Below are 16,973 nucleotides of genomic sequence, written 5' to 3' on the forward strand. Positions count from 1 at the left end.
GGTTAGATTTGGGCCTGTATTTCTTTTTTTGACGTGTTTTTTCCTCTTGCGTTTTTCAGGAGTTATATCCTGCGTTTTGCATTCACAATGGAGGATCTGATCTAGACAGGCTACCGACTGCCAGTACCTGCATGAACTTGCTGAAACTTCCGGAGTTTTACGATGAAAATCTTATGCGAAGCAAGCTCCTCTATGCCATTGAATGTGCTGCTGGATTTGAACTAAGCTGAGTCAAACTGATGCTTGCTTGGATGATCTGCAGAGGAACGAACCAGTGCCTACTCGATAAGCAGCACCCATACCCAAGCAGTTTTGAGGGAATTCTGTCCGAATTTCTGCAGCTCTTATGTCTTATCAAATGCCCTCAAATAGGTTTCATTTTTAAACACAATTTGTTAGTTAGTTTTCATTAATATTACATTGACACTGCTTTATGATTCAAAATACTGAATGCTGTTTGCAGTGTGGTTGTTTTCTGTGTTTATGCGAAGAAGGAGCACGTTGAAAAAACAGTGACATCTCAGTGAAATTAACCAAAGATGAAGCTTTGGCTTTGTGCTGTTCAAGTATAAATAATTTCCCAAACTGGCAATAAAGTTGTGTACCGTGCAGCACATTGGGATGAGACAGGGCTGACATCCTGTAATTAATCTTCTAGATGAAAGCAAAGCAGATGTTTGCAGATATCCCACAACTGAGAGGATAAAAATGCTCATTACTGGTAACCTAACATCTTTACTTACGTTATAGAATTGTTTACAAACCATAGTTGTTGCAATTAAGATATGACAGATTTTGTTCTATACTACCCTCCCTCAAGATGGTAGGCACTGAGATAAACTCTTAGGATATTTTTTGTGCTTTCTGGAGAAATCAGATGCACACGCTTATTTTAAGTTCTACCTTTGGCTGCGTCATTATCACTTGAACACTGTCGTAAAATGGATATGACTATCCATGTTTGTCTGCTTCATTTCTGTCTTTTGTGCCTGTACAGAGTTTTTTTAATGTATCGGACTCCTGTTGCATAGATAGCACATGCAAAAGTCATCACTTTTGGAACATGTAACAACGATTAAAATTATTTGAACCAAAGTTATCAGGCTTTATCTTTTATATTTGAAGCCTGTGGTATTCACATTCCTTTTCCCTATCATTTCTTTCCATCCTAAATACCATACCTGTGTTGTAGACACTAGTCGAATTCATTATTTTTTGCGATTAAACAGCCTTTATATCCACCTGCCTGCAGAATTTCTGCTAAGCCAGGTAGGTGGGAATATGCTGCTTAGTAATTGGACGATCGGATATCTGGGGAAAAAAGTGGTTTCATGTGGAAGGAGATGATCCTCTAGTGGTAGGCACATCGCTGGGTATTCATGCGCAAACTGCAGTCAATTCAAAAACAGAATTATAGTTCAAACTATAAGGTTCATAACTGCATCCCTCTGAACTTTAGTTTTATATTTTAAATCATCAACATTTACAATCAGATTTGTATTCATCACTTATGCAAAAAAAAAAAATGCTGTTACTGAAAACTGTTGGATTTCATATTTAAGAAGCAGTAACCAGCAATATCCTTAAAATGTGGGAAACGGAGTGATTTTAAGATGTTTACTAGTAACCATATAAATGTATAATTTCTTAATTTGGGTAATAAATGAAGTGTTAAAATGCTATTTGTAGTCTTGATGTACAGAAATAAAATAATTGGTTTTCTTTTTGGTTTTGCTTTAGGCTTTTTATTTATGTTAAGTATTACATACCCAACCTATTCTTTATCCCAGAATTCATTTCTTGTATATTTTTCTACATAAATTATGGAACTTGTAAAGTTGAAAATGAGACCAGTAATAGTGGAACTGCCTCCTCTTAATTAGAAAACCTGGACACTTCTCTTAGAAAGCATTATTTATTTTATAACCTAATGGTTTAAATATTTTGAAATTATTTTTCAATTTCATTCTTTGCTATATTGGAAGCGTTGTATTTGTATTTTGTATAATTAAATTAAAAATTATTAAATACTCATATTCAGAGATTGTTCTGGGGTCATGCCACATAAACATGACTGGTAATGTATGCTTTCTGCTTTTGTAATAGGAGACAGTGCACACTATTCCTGTCTGTTACTGTGAATACAAGCTCCAGAGAGAGGGTAGGCTGGAGGAAGAATGGTTTGCAGGTAGAAGTAGCCATGTAATTGCAAGAATCGCACACGCAGTGGTAGAAAACTTCATTAGGGAATTTGAGTTCACTGAAAATGCTCCTTTATTTCTTCAGTAACTGGTACTCATTGATCTTGTTTTGTATATTCTGTACATTAAGTACGAAATTCTGACGCAGGTCATGTAGCCTGTAGATTTCATTCTGCATTTAGTCAGTTGAAAATCTGTGCTGCGACAATGCGTATCACTTTCAGTATTCAGATTGCAAGGAGAAGAGGGTAGGACTTTCCTTTGGCAGCAAGTGTTTTCAGTTCTGCCTGTCAGCTGTTTTTGCATTGTCAGGATGAAGCGCGGGTCCCTGCTTTCCAGTCCCTGCTTTCCAGTGATTTATTGCTGGGTATTTCAAGGAGCAAGAGATTGAAGTATGAGAAATAATACAGGTGTAGATAGTTGTGTCCTGAGGAGCTAAGTGGTCTAAACGATCTCTCGTAGCTCTCACATAGCAGGAATTGTTTATATATGGAAACTGATTTTTCTGTTTTTTAAAAATGAGCAAACTCCTTCCCGGTTGTGATGCTCACAGAGTTTAGGTGGGCAGAGACAGGAAGCACTTTGCGTGCAACTAACCTGAAACATTACTGTTGATTTTGATCATCAGAATTATGGCAGTACTCAGTATGGTCTTGGAGTTATTTTCTGTGCAAGACAACCCTTCCTTATGGGCAATTTCTATACTTCACTGCTTTTCCTCCTAGATCAGTACTCGCTTTTTGAAAAAAGACAGCGTTTTTTGTTTGGTTTTTCAAAGAAAAGGAAATTTGCACACTTAAAAACTTTTTGTTGTCAAGGTTTATCTTTATAATGGAAGAGTACACGTTCTTTGTCTCTCCACAGTTAGAAGGCATAGAAGGAATAAAAGAATAAGTTTAGCATTTGCTTTGTTCATCTCATCAAGAATTTTTCTGGATGCGTATTTAGTCCTGCTAGCTGGATATTAAAAAACAAAAATATCCCCCGCAGAAATACTTTCCCTTGTTAGTCAATCTCATTTTCCATTGTGGCCCTAGGAGCCATGCCTGTATAAATTTTACAAAGCTTGCTTTTTATTTCTAGGGAGAACTTAGATCAACAAAAGAGGAGAGATTTGGCTCCAGCTTCCCAAGTGAACACTGAGCTGGGAAAAGGTTGATTTGAACAAGAATTATCTTCAGTTTGGTTTTATGCGGGGTGCTCCATAATTAAAAGAAAATGAGCTTCCTGATGCTATTGGTAGTAGTGTTTGGTATCACTTGAGTAATGTAGCAGAAACATCCTACTTTGATCTACAAAGGGGTTTGGAATTCAAAAAAAACAAAAAACAATTTTAAGCAGTGCAGCGACCTCATGCTAAATTAGAGTTAAAACCAAAAGCTATTTGTTAAATGCTAATGAGACAGCACATACTCTTTCTGCCACTGAAAACAGTACAGCACAGAAACAAAGGAAAAAAAGAGAGCTGTCTTTCTTGGATTGTTTTGTTGGATCTGTAAATTTTTTTTTGTATTTATAATTATATGCAAAAATTTAAAACATTTGCTCATATACATGAATCTGTGTTAATAATGGTTTGTGATGTAAATGCTTGTTACTATTTTTTTTTCCACGTTGCTTTGCCTGTCAGTAAAGGAGAGAAGAAATGAACATGGTCTGTAAAACTGATCAGGATATCTATATTTTTATTGACTTATGCTTTTGTGAATAAAATAATTTGAGTTTTCTTGAAACTTTGCAGAAATGTTCTTTTCTTTCATTTTGCAGTAAATTTGGCATTCTCTGGCTAAAGTTTGATAGTATTGAATTGATTTTAAAAGGGAAGCTAATGTAAACTCTTCAGTGGTCTTGAAGCTACCACTGCTACGTGACAATTTGTAGCTTCAGTTTTTGAGTTCTGAAGTTCCCCCTGTCAGCCCAGCTGCAGCTACAAGGTTTAGCTCTGGTTCAGTGCGTCTTTCAAACAAGGTACTGAAGAACACTTACACGCTCTGAAATCCTTCTTCAGAACCTTTGGGAAAAACAAAACTTGCTCCGTGGTTGGAAATAAGAGAAGCTATGATTCACAGTGACGAATTCTCCTCTGTCAACAAGTGTGTATGAAAACATCTCTTGTAGAATCCTCTGGAATTTCTTTTTCAGCACATATGTGGGACCCTCTGAACATGTGATTTCTTTTTTCTTTGATAATTAGGATTATTTCCCTTTGCTTTTCTAGTTTCTCATTGCTAAATACACCTCTAGTTCCATAATGATGCTTACGAAGTTAATGTTGTGCATGTTTATCTTGGAATACTTTCAAACAGCATCACATATTCTTCAGCTTACCTGGTACTGAAAGTCTGATCAACAGAAAATGATTTAAAAAATGACCCTGTAGGCCACTTCATCATTTAGGTAAAAGCACGAATAAAACAACTGCCCAGATACCTTGCCTGTTTTTCTGTGTCTGTTACTCTATACAGCTTCTGATGTATGTGGAGAAACAGCACAAGGCAAAGAGTGGTTGTGAAATTCCACCAGTTGAACACATTTCGGAGAATGCAGAATGGTCGAGGTTGGCAGGAGCGTTTGGGAATCGCCTCTTCCGCTCCCTGCTCGGAGCAGGGTCACCTGGAGCGGGTTGCTCAGGACCTCGCCTTGTCAGGTTTTGAGTATCTCCGTGGGTGGAGACTCCACGACTCTGGGCAACCTGCTCCAGTGGTCAGTCACCTTCACAATGAAATGTTTTCAGTTAGGTTTAAACGTGGTTTCCTGTATTTCAGTGTGTGCCCGTTGCCTTTAGTTACGGAACTGTAGGGTGGTTGAGGTTGAAAGGGGATCTCTGGAGGTCATCTGCTCCAACCCCAGGGCACCTCTTGTAAATGCTCCCTTCTGTCACTGTGCACTACGAAGAGTCTAAGCTCTCTCCAGGCTGAACAACCCCAGCTCTCTCAGCCTCTCCTCACACGATAGACGGTCCGAAACCTTAATCATCTCTGTGCCCCTGCTCTGGCCTCCCTCCAGCATGTCCGTTTCTCTCCTGTACTGGAGAGCCCAGAACTGGACCCCAGCACTCCAACACAACTTGGCAGGGCTGAGCAAAAAGGGAGCAGTATCTCCCTTGACCTGCTGGCAATACTCTCCCTCGTACAGCCCAGGATGCTGTTGGTATTCTTTGCAGTATGGGCATGTTGCTGGCTCGTGTTCAACTTGCCTACCAGGAATCCCAGGTCATTTTCTTTCTGCTGCTGCTTTCAGTCAGTTGGCCCCAGGCTGTAACGGTGCATGGGTTTACTCCTCGGCTGGCACAGGGCTTTGGACAGAATTGAGTGAGTACTGAAGTCCCAAGGTATTTCTTAGTTTCAAGGCTCTCTTCTTTACTGGGCTGTAAAAGACATTTGACCTTCCATTTTTGCCATGTTGAGTCAGGATTTTTTTTTGCAAACAAAGCTCTCAGCTCAGCCCTGCTGCGTGTCACAATCAGGGCCAGTGATTCACTCAAAAGAGCTTTGCGTCTTGCAAGAGGTGTGGATTTTGAAATACAGGTACTTCTGTCACGTCTTTGGAATAAAGTAGTGAGTTTCCCTAAGAAAAAAATAGAAAACTTTCAACTCTGTGTGGACGAAGCTTTGCTACCTCACAATAGGAAGCTTGGTAAGACCCAACTAAAGAATTCACAGAATCTAAAATAGTTTCTACGTGTTTTTTCCTGTATTTCTTTCAGTTATCAAATGTGATCTTTTTTCCTGTACAGATCATAGCTAGAATCTGCTGCCTACAGTGAAGTTTGATGTGCCTTGTAAGCATGTTCTATAATACAGGAGGATGATGACTATTATAGCATGAGTAGGGAAAATACTGGAAATAAAATATGTACAGGTATGCAGAGAAAAATGTGCAGGTGTGTTTCTAGACAGCACAAAAACACCTAGCTCTTAGGAAGGCGTCTAATTTTAATTTGGTAAAAGTCCATTTTGAAGATGTTCTGAAAATAAAGTAATTTGACTTAAGTATTTGCAGACTCAAAATGATTTATTTATTTATTTATTTTTTCCCTCTTGGATACTGACTTGTAGTGTTAGTTTACCTTTGGCTCCTATCGGATGTAAACTCATGCAAAATTCATTTCTCTCTGACTTGTTCAGTGAACAGAGTAGCATCTTCAAAATACTTTTCGTGGACTCTTCCAGACCTATGTGACTGGAGACTAGGCAAACGCTACTTCTCTTCCTTGCCTGTAGATGTCTGTAGTTGTTAAAAGATTACACTTATCCCACAAAGGCTGGATTTAAGATTTTTGAGGCTTTGCTTTTTCATTGCCAGTGCTGCTTTGTCTTTTCAAAAAGCATTTTGGAAATCTTTTATTAACTTCAAAGTAACAGAAAGATTCAGTAAAAAATGGAGGTCTGTTCTTTTCAGTTTTATAGATACGATGCTAAACATCATACTGTAGGACTAATGTTAAATCACCTGAATGCTTACTCATTTCTTCCTCCACGAACACTATCAAGCATCTAGTTTGAAGCTGCAATTTCTTGGACGGACTTCTGTAATTTTGCTGATCTCAACAAAAGTTGAGTAGCGCAGTTCTAGGTGCAACCCAGCAAAGCGCATCAGACAGTCAGCACAGAAATGTGAGAGTTCTCACTGGCACCAGTGGGATTGCTTAAGCATAACATGTAGAGATGTCCTGCTGGCTCGATTTCATGCTGCCAAGGGATGAACTTTTCTTGTGTAATGGTTAAATCATTGCCGCTCAGCATTGCCAGAATTGTTGCTCTCCAGTCTGGCACTAAGCTTACCTGCTCTGCATTCTGTTTGCAGGATTTGTTCATGTGTTCATAGAAACAGTTTGCTCAAATATCCTACTATTTTCAAGAGTATTCTTTTCTGCATTCCCTGAGCAACTGTTAGTTCGTTCTGTGTAACAGTTGACTGGAAAGAGGTTTTGCATTATTTCTATCTTATTCTGTGTTTATAGTTACACATAGCTCTCGGCTGCTGAAGAAGGAAACAGGCGTTCGCCAGATGGTGTTATTGCAGATCATCTTGCTACTTCTGCCTACCCAAATGTTACATCTAGGAAAAACATCTCTCATCAGCTGCTATGTAGTTTTGCTCTATGTTGTCAAACACACCTTCTGAAGAAATGAATTCCGTCTAGCCTTCATATCTTTAATTAAGAATAATTTTCTTTTCATTACTGCTGTAATGTTTTTCTTTTTCTCCTCTGTGCTTTCAGACAAACAGCAGCAGAGCTCAAAGTTCTGTACAGATGTTTGAGACCTCCTTATCTATTAGAACTATCCAGCTATTAATGAAAAATGACATGGAGTTAACTAATATTTGTCTTCGTTATATGGATAAGAAAGCATATCCCTAATCAAATTAATGAACAGAAATGCTGATCAAGCTCTCCTTGTGAGGAATAAACACTTGCCATAAGCTGTGAGATCCTCTGGCTGCCCACAGCTGTTCTTAGAGTGTTGTCTGTGCATCCCAAATAATCACTAGAATGCATCTGATACTTTACGAGGAATCGGGAAAAACTTCAGCTATCCTGAAGTGTTTCAAGCTCTTATCAAAAGCATCCACTCAGCTCAAGCTTTTGGTTACAAAGAGGAGTCCAGATAAACTTGTAACCTCTTGATTACCTAGCTCCATGCCAATGAAAACGGAGGTTGTGCTCAGCAGAAAAACTCTGGAGAATTCTAATGAAAATTGGTTATTTTGTGCTTTTAATGCTCCTACTTAAAGTTTTAAACATTAGGTGTATTGCCCATATTTCAAGTCTAATTGTTTCTGATAAGCTATCAGCAAAAAGTTAATGCTTATATTTAATTAAGTGGCACTTTCCAGAATTACTTTGCCAGTACTACTATAATTAAATGATGTGAGAACAGTCCTTGATAAATATGCTCATATTCTTTGCTAATACCAAAAATAGATTCTGTAAATCTGTAAATAGAAAAACTGGATGCATTAAGCAGCAGACAAGAGCAGCAGGCCAGGAAGACTACGGCCATTACCACATGAAAGAAACTAATATTAATCTCTCTCTAATGCAGCATTTTCAAGCATTTCTTGTGTTCTGATGGGCTTTTCATAATTGACCTCCAGAAGCCATAAAAAATGATTAAAAAAAAGAATCTGGGAACTCTGTGAATTGCTAATACCTCCTGGAACGAGGCCACATAATTTCCATCATTAGGTTATAGCTACCAGCTAGGCCTGAATTCATCTCACTTACCTTCAGCCATCTGTAAGGTGGCTGTCTGGGCACTTCCAAGGAGAGAGGCAACCCAGAGCTCTACGGGGTGGTTCTTTCTTTACTAATATACGTCTCCAAAGTGAGTAGAATAAATCATGCCCTGGAGGTGCCCCCTCCTTCTCTTTTTCTTGTAGTCAGAGGGCTTAAAGTGGATGCTTAACTTCTGGCAGCTCAAGTTACGTGAAAGTGCAACCTGCTCTTTGCCTCTTGTTCCCAGGTGAGAGAGGAAAATCCTTGAGCAATGAAGAGCCGTTGGTAACAGTTTATTCTGACTTATGGCTCAGCACTTGGATGCCAGCCTAGATCTGCCTGAGTGTTTGCTACCACCTTCTACAGACCCACCACGCTTCGTCTGATTTTGCTATTGGGATGTTGATCCCAGCCCTCCCCTCTGTCAGGAACACCAGATTTATTGCTCTCTAGCACAATATTCAAGGCTTTTGCTGCAAGCAGCAAGCCATAGGAACACCGAAGACTCTTGCTTTAAACTTTTGCAAATAAACTTGTGAAGTTGCAGATGGTTTTCTGAATCAAAAAGCTTTTCTGTTTTATTATGCCAACCTGTAGATCTAATTAAACGTTTCCTCTACCTACAAGTCCTGCCTCTAAAATCTGCTGTTACCTCAAATGAGAGGGAAGGTGCTTTTGGCTCTTTACCTGTTGTAGTTCCTCCTTCTTTTCTTTATGCACGTTAACTTGTTATGCAGAGATTGCAACGGGCCCTTCTATTGTGTGGAAAGCACTGACGTGGCCAGTTCTCTTTTGAGCACTTTCATCCTATTGTAAGGCACAAATATGATTAATCTTAAAGCTTAAACGTACTTCTGAGAAATCTTAACTGAAACGAGTGTGACTGAATATTAAATCAGGGGCAGAAGAATTTTAATGAATTCTTCGAGAACTAGTCGGCCCTGCCCTGCGGGACCTGAACTACGCAACTTGGGGTTAAAAGGTGGTTCAGCACTAGCTGACTCCGGTTAAGACTCATGGAATCGTATCACAGGTCATTGTTTTATCAGATTGCTACTCTTCAAAGCAAAGTAATCGTAGCCACGACATCTCTTTTGAACTTTGGGTGATCTGGGAGAAGCAGACTTTGCCTGGACACATAATGGGTTGATTATGATAGATGGCAGACCCCATTAGCCTGGAAAGTCGTGGAGGCTGAGCTGCCCAGCTGAAGACCCAACAGGTGGACACTGCCACACCAGGCTAAGGCAACCAGGGCACTGGGCAGGGTGGTATGAAAACAGAATTTCCATCACTGCTTACCAATGAGCAATGTTGTTCTGATCAAACAAACAGGAGCTAGGAAAATGAGACCATGAATGTGTATGTTTTTGAGACCACTCTTGAGTGTGTATTTCTCTGTTAACCTCTACAGGAAGCTGGTCAAACGGGAGAGAGCAGTCACTTCATTTTTTATCATTTTGTCCTGTTAGTCTTGTGCGTACAAAGTTACTGTTAACGTGTAACCCACTTCTGTTTACGCAAGGATGTCTCTGCAGGGTTACACCTTGTAAAGATGGCTTCAGATGGAATGATTGGTTATTTACCAACAGGGGGAGCTTGACACCTCGGCAGAGGCTGAGCAGGCTGATAGATGCTGCGTTAGAGGCAACATCAGCCTGGAGCCTCTGGTGTTATTTCTTTGTGCTCATAGGCCCCTGGGATACAAATAGAAATCTGTTAACTGCTGCCTCTGTCACACTTCCAAATTTTCCCAAGTCCGTCGAGGTTCAGTAGCACTCGGTGCCAGCCCCCCAGACTTCAAGCTGCGTCCTGCAGAATTGTTTAGATGTTCCTGCTCTGGGTTCCAGTCTGGGTGCAGTGCCAGAGCTGACCACACCTGGTGCTTACAAGGAACAAGGCAGAGATCCATCAGCTGGGGACAATCACACAAGGGGCTCAGGTCTGGTGGGGACAGGCTGGGTGGGGTCACTTTTTTTTTATGACTGCAGTTTTAGAATTTAGAATAGTTCAGTTGAGGACACTGACTCTGCACACTCACCCAGACCTCTGCAGTACACCCCGCAGTACCCCTTCCAGCTGGCTTTGTCATGCTCTGTATTTATGGCAAGCCCCTGCATTTCCCGGTAACCTAGAGAATGGAAAATTAAATGTCAGACACACAATATAAACAAACTAAATATATATACACACACACAATTACTTCTCGTGTTAGAAGAAGTGCAATAATTCTAGTATTAGACAATCTGAGCTATCACAGATAATGATAATAAGTTAAAAAGTTGCTCCAATCAATTATATTTTTAATTGGTGGCTGTACAAATTACCCTTTCTGCAAAGTCTCACAAAACATATTCACATCCTACTTCTAAGACAGAGAACTGTTAACCAACTAAAATATATTTATGTATTTTCTCTAATTACTTAATCTTTTGTGTCTTGGTCCTTGTTTGCAAATATCTATTTGCGTTTTCTGTGTTCTGCTGCATAAAATGCCAAACTGGATCTCATACAGCTAGCCCTCAGCTGTGAACAAGGCATTGTACCTTCTCATACCTTACTTTCTTCAGCAGCAAAGTTGGTCTCTAAGCCTTCCCAAACGTTATTTCTATATCTGAACAGTGTTACTGGAGGCCTATGCAGTCTAGAGTTAGGACAACAGTGTTCCAAAAACCTACGAACAAACATGTTTAATTCTGTCGTGCTTACGACAAATGTAGTAAAGCAGCTATGGTCCCAATCGGGTTGATGTAGTGTCATGATCTCAACCCGGTGGTTCCATCCAGAAGCACGCTTCCTTGCCATTGTTGTTCAACCTGATAAACAGAAGGTTTTACAGTCTGGATCCATCGTGACATAACTTTCATATAAAAACGACTCTGTAAAGAGTTAAAGGTAGCGCTTTGTGTGCTACCTCTAGAGCCATTACCACAGGAGAGATTTTTAAAAGGCTGAACAAAATCTGAACTTTTTTCTCACCTGTCATTGGTCATGAAAGGTTGAGGGAAAAACACTTTATTTCCACATTGTGTAATATTTGAAAGCCTAGATCAAAATTTTATATCATTTTCTCCCAAACTACACAGTGCTGACCTGCTGCTTGCTTTTGCACTTTGCTGGAATGTGAATCTTCGGAGGTTTGCAACAGTACCTTCAGAAAGATCTGGTCTAACCTACTATTCTTTGTACTTTTTAAGCAGACAAAAAACTTCTCCTACTTCACAGCTAATTGCTGATGAGAAACTAATAAAGATGCTAGCTGTCTCTCTGAGCTAATTTTAGAGGCTTGTTTCCATGACCACAATTTAGCACCAAATCTCACGGAACGGAATTTCTTTCGAAGGCAGCATTTACCCCAGAGCACCAAGCCTGTAATTTGCTCAGGGCTGTCCTGAGCCTTGCTCAGTTGATGTAGCTTTCCTCTGTCTTACTTCAAACTTTGCTTTTTTCTTTTTGAACTCACCCCACTCCCACACAGACACCCCAAATTCACGAGCAGCCTTCCGATCGACTTTCATTTGGGAGCACACGTTTTTGGTTTGGAAACTCTTTAATTTCTCCTTGGTGATCTCTAAATCAATGCCTCCTCCAGCTTTTTACGTAAGGGCCAAGAAAATTACAGCAATTTAAAGCCCAGATAAAGTCTATTTTTTAAAAAAAGAGGAGAATAATCTGGCTGCATTGCTCTCAGCCACGACACCAGCAAACCACCCGCTGAAGGATGATCCACACGGCCCACAAAGGAACGTGACCAGGCACAAAATGACAAAGCTGGCCCTAAAAGAACTGATGGCACGAGGGCAATGATTTTTGAGTTTATAAGAAGGTGCGTGAGGGGAAAAAAGGCTTTAATTCAGCACCTCAATGTCTGAGTTTGTTCTTCCAAAGAGTGTTGGTAAAACGACTGGTTTTCACCTCGTTTTGTCCCAGAAGCACACCTGGAAAACTGGTTATTGGTTTATTGATTCATTTTGTTTATTTATTTACTTATTTATTTGTTTTTTCTCCTCAGGCGAACGGAGGGACCCCGCCCGCCCGTCGTGAGGGGAGGGGGCGGAGGGGCGCGACCCTTGCGACCGTTAGAAGCCGCCCGCGCCCCCTCCCGCACCCCCCTCAGAGCCCCCGCCCCTCAGAGGCCACGCCCCCTCAGAGGGCCACGCCCCCAGGCCGAGACCACGCCCCCTCCCCGCCGCGCCGCCGCCGGCCGGCAGGGGGCGGGCTGAGCCCGCGCTGAGCGCGCGCGCGCCCCCCCCCCCGCGGGCCGTCCCGCGAGAGCTGGCGGCGCTGTTCGAGAAACTTCCGGAAACGGGCTCGGGGGCGGAAGTGACGGCGCGGCGTGACGCCACTTCCTGTGTTTGCGGCTGAGGCGAGCAGCCGCCGTCGCGGGCTGCCGGCGGGGGAGGTCGCGGCCGCGCTGCGAGGAGGCCTCGGGCCCGGTGAGTCGCGGGGGCCGGGCCGCGGCGGGGCGGCCTGCCTGGGGAGCCGGGGAGCTGAACGGCACCGGGAGCCGCTGCCTGGGCCCGCCCGCGGCTCTTAGCAGCAGCGCGGCGCTAGCGGGGGCCGAGCCGCGGGGTCGCCGGTCTCGACGCTTCCTCCCGAGCGGCTCCCGGGAGGTCACTGAGCGCCGGGGGGAGCTCCGCGGCCGTGCCCCGGCAGCAGGGGCTGCCCCGGCCTCGTCCCGGAGCTCGGCACGGGTTGAGGTCGCCGGGCGGCGCGATCCCGGCTCGGCTTTGCCTCCTCGGTGGCGGCGGGGGAAGAAATCCGCCGTTGTGTTGGTGCCGGTGGTGGTTTCGGGTACAGAAAGGTGAGGGGAGCCGCTGTTCGCACGTGGCTTGGGCGCGCTGAGCAGTCCTGTCGTTTAAAGCCCCTCACGGAGCGGTTTTTGGCATACTTATATTTGCCTTTATTAAATTTGCTCTTTTTTCCATTCTTTTTTTTTTTCAGTAGAAGTTGAGTTTCATTTTGGTTTTAGTAACTCAGAGTAGGGTTGTGGCTAAGTTTTGTTGTGGGTGAGGGCAGCAGTGTTTTGGAGCTGGGTGTTGCTAAGTTCTAAAGTGAGCTGAAAACTCCCTGAAAGTTAAAGTAGTTTTTGTCAGCGTTTGCTGGTCTTCTGGCAGGGCAGCGAGGTGTGAAGTTACTGATGGCCAGTGACTATTTCTGTTTGCAGCAAGATTTTATCTGTTGTTACAGTTTATCAGAGCTCTTAGGGGCTGCTGAAAACCTGTGCTGCATATTTGGGTCGGTAGAAGACATTAGAAAAGATTCTCCAAAATATTGGGCAATTTTCTTTTGAATTTCGTTGAGGATAGATTGGACTTGTTTGGTTCCAACATGAGCGAGATAACATCACTAAAATTAAATTTATAATAGTGGGTAAGTGGTAAAGCTGATAATCTTGTATCGGCGGTGGTCAGGCCCTGAGTATTTTTCTGATGTCAGGAGTCAAAAAGTGCTGGGAACAAGGTGTTGACGTGGTTTCAGTCCAGCTGTTCATACCAGGCGAAGCCTCAGTGGCCCTCTGAAGTTGCAGTTACAGCTGCTGGCTGGCCTTAATTTTTGTTTACCCTTCGGAGAGCCTTGTGCTCTAGTTAGGAAGGGTTTTATGTTCAGCTGATGATCAAGAGCCTGGTGGTTACCATTTCGTGTGCTGGATTATGCTGTCAAAGGAGATTTGTTTGAACGAGTGAGAAAACGTATTTACAAATCTTGTCTCTCAGTACTTCTTAGCGTTTTTGTTTTTTTTAAACAGCCCAGGTGCTACCTAGTGCCTGGTGCTGGTCCAGCTTGGGTTCCCACTCTTGGCTCTCATGCTGTGTTTTCAGTGGACAGTAAGAGACTGTTGGCAATGCAGGTGAATTTAGGACTAAATTTTATTATTAGATGTTGGAGTAGAAATTTAAATTGCTGCTTCTACTGGTAATACTATTTAAACTGCAAAGCTAATAATACTTTCTGTATTAGGAAAGTGTGCAGTTCTCCATGTTCTCTGCAGATTGGTTGTCTTCACTCGTGCTTTCCAGCTATACCACACACATTCTTACCAAAACAGCTCTTTATCTGCTGTTTTCTTCTGTATTTCCTAGATTTACATGGTTTGCTAATAAAACTTGGCTGCGCCTTGTGAGAAAGCTTGTAAGGCTCCACTTCTGTGAAGCACGCAACTTTTAGCTGGCGGGGAATTAGGAAATAACTTAAATCCTCATTTCAATATGAAGGAAGTTCCTAATAGCGTTTGGGCTGTACTGAGGAAAGAAATAGCGTTGGGTTTTGTTCCCTGTAAAACTTTCGGGACTGCTCTGTCCGTGTTTGGCACGCTGGAGGTGGGGTTGTGCTGGGGGAGGGTGACTGTGTCTGCCTGCGGGTCCAGAGGCACTGAAGTTGGAGCCTGGCATCGACCGAAATGTCACACCGCGTTGGGTGCAGCCGCCCGTGCGTTGTGCTGCTGCTGGAGGAGGTGGGTGCTGCGGCTCGGTCACGTCAGTGCTCTGCTCCTCGCCTTCGAAGTGGCGCTGTTCTGAATTGAACGGCTTCCCTTCATTTTTGGCAGTGGCTGAGTTGGGTTTAATATTCTTATAGTTGCTCTTCATATAGGAATTGCTCCGTTTCTCTGATAGCATTTATGGAGAGCCTGGTCAGCTGTGTCCTGAAAACATGGTCACCAGTTCTACCTGTAACTACTATGTTACTTGATCCACTAATGGAGTGGAAGGATTAGGGAGAAGTTACTTACCTTTGTCAAAAATTCTTGCATCTTACATAAGATTGTCTATTTTAACGTAGGTTTATGTTGAAACCACTGTAGTTGATGATATTGGGAGGCTGAAGTTCTGCTGGCGTTTGAAAGAAACACTGCATTTGAACGGAGGTCAGATTTCTCTGAAGTTTAGACTTAAGGAAAGCAGTGTTCTGCTTCTGTTTCACTGGGTAGGGGAGAAATTGCGTGTATGTATTTCATTCCTGAAGTTAGTCGCGGGTTTCATTTTTGTTTTCAGTGTCTTCTGAACAAGTACTGAAATCCCGCTGATACTGGGGAAGGCCCAGTCCTCAGGTTGGACAGAGGAATATCCAAAACAAAGGCTCTTTTTTGGTGGCTTTCCAGGCTATTTCTTCATTGACAAATTCGGTTTTAAATAGGTCAGTTCTTTTTTTGGTGTCTCGGTTTTGAACTCTTATAAACTTAACACTTACGAATTCAAATTGTTCCTACGGTTTTTCTGCACCATAGATTTTTTTTTAAATTTAAATTAGGCTTATTAATCGTATGGAAGTCTGTATTTACTATGAATTTTGAAATTTTGGCTCGTCTTTTAAAAAAGAAAAGGCTTGTTTTTAATAGCACATATTTTCCTGTATGTCAAACTTACGTTTAATATTTTTAATTTTTGAATTTTTAATAATTTAAATTGGATATATTAATTACATGGAACTCCTGTTACTGTGAAATTTTAAATTCAGGCTAATCTTACCAAGAAATTAGACTTGATTTTGATAGAAAATCTTTTTCTGCATATCAGTTTAATTTTAATATTTTGTTTAGCCTTGTACCAGCCTATAGGCCCTACACTTCTTTGCCTTTTCAGCTGTAGATAGCCTTAAACTAAAGGCTTTTGCGGTTCAAATAATCAGGCTGAAGCCATTCATAGATGTGTTGCAGAATAGCCTTTATTAAATCTTGCATGTAAAAAAGTTCTTTTGATTTTGAAATTGCTTTCTGTTTTAAAATCTGAATCTATGAAAGTCTGTCTTTGTCGTTCTGAAAAAGAAATTGGTGTTTAACTTAAAATTGTTTCTCTGGTTGACTTAAGTAGAATTTACCATGACTCAAAGAACTACTTTAGGGATGCGTGTAGAAACTTTCAGCTATTTTCTTTTCCCTGAAGGATCATCTGGTTGCATGTGATTCTTTGGCTGAAACTTTCTGGACCCGATCTTTGCCAGATCAGGCTTTCAGTGTTTTTAAAAGCTTCATCAAACACTGCTCAGACACTTTAAAAAATGAGTTAGGAGTATTTTTGTTTCATATAAAATAGCTTTTTAGGGTTAGTTTTAGGAAGGAGCCAGAGTTCTAATATTTATACTACATGATTCCAGATTTGGACGCCTGAGTTGTGCTCTGGAACAATGCCCTTTTGCTTTAAGGAGTGCTCCTGAGTAATTCCCCCGGTGACGGTGACAGGAGGTGTGATGGCAGATCAGGCGGAGAAGCAGCAGGTATCAGCCAGGAGCGTGAGGGCAGCCTTCGTCGATCTCCTTCCCTTCCCAGTTTTGGTTAGCTAGCTTACGTTTCTTTCACAGATGAACATTTTTGATTTCTTCCGTTTCCATTTTTGGTAGGTCAGTGTTTTTTCACGGTTTCTTACTCGTTGCCCTGTGCAGGCTTTCTGTGTACCTGCCAGTAACGTGAACGCAAAAGCCCTGTAGTTCTCGCCAGCTGCATCTTGCCCTCCTTGGGGAGGGAAGAACAGACAGAGTTGTTTAACTTCTCGCCTTGAGGGAGCGAGCCCTGTACAGGTGGCTCTGCTTTCTTTTTCCTTTTTTTTTTTTTTGGT

General features: G+C 41.9%; 2 protein-coding genes across 8 annotated transcripts in view; both read left to right on the forward strand.

Annotated features, from left to right (window-relative positions):
• The window catches only part of UBE3C (ubiquitin protein ligase E3C), a 78,836-nt gene extending 77,111 nt beyond the window's left edge, over positions 1-1,725 (forward strand). Inside the window, exon 23 of the mRNA XM_035564289.2 lies at positions 60-1,725. Coding sequence (XP_035420182.1) covers positions 60-230 — 171 coding nt within the window. The 3' untranslated portion in view covers positions 231-1,725. The remainder of the gene's footprint in view (positions 1-59) is intronic.
• Positions 1,726-12,731: 11,006 nt separating this feature from the next.
• DNAJB6 (DnaJ heat shock protein family (Hsp40) member B6) overlaps positions 12,732-16,973 on the forward strand; it is a 67,630-nt gene continuing 63,388 nt past the window's right edge. For 3 of the 7 annotated variants that reach the window (XM_035564341.2, XM_035564333.2, XM_050708429.1), the window contains exon 1: positions 12,732-12,860. The gene's annotated coding sequence lies outside the window, so the exon portion shown is untranslated. Of the gene's footprint in view, positions 12,861-12,913; positions 13,229-14,804; positions 14,879-15,209; positions 15,290-15,416; positions 15,559-16,515; positions 16,636-16,973 lie in introns of those variants that run through there. The other 4 variants (XM_035564346.2, XM_035564345.2, XM_035564334.2 and 1 more) reach the window with 4 other exon arrangements.

Source organism: Cygnus atratus, chromosome 2, assembly GCF_013377495.2.
Source record: "Cygnus atratus isolate AKBS03 ecotype Queensland, Australia chromosome 2, CAtr_DNAZoo_HiC_assembly, whole genome shotgun sequence".
Classification (NCBI taxonomy): domain Eukaryota; kingdom Metazoa; phylum Chordata; class Aves; order Anseriformes; family Anatidae; genus Cygnus; species Cygnus atratus.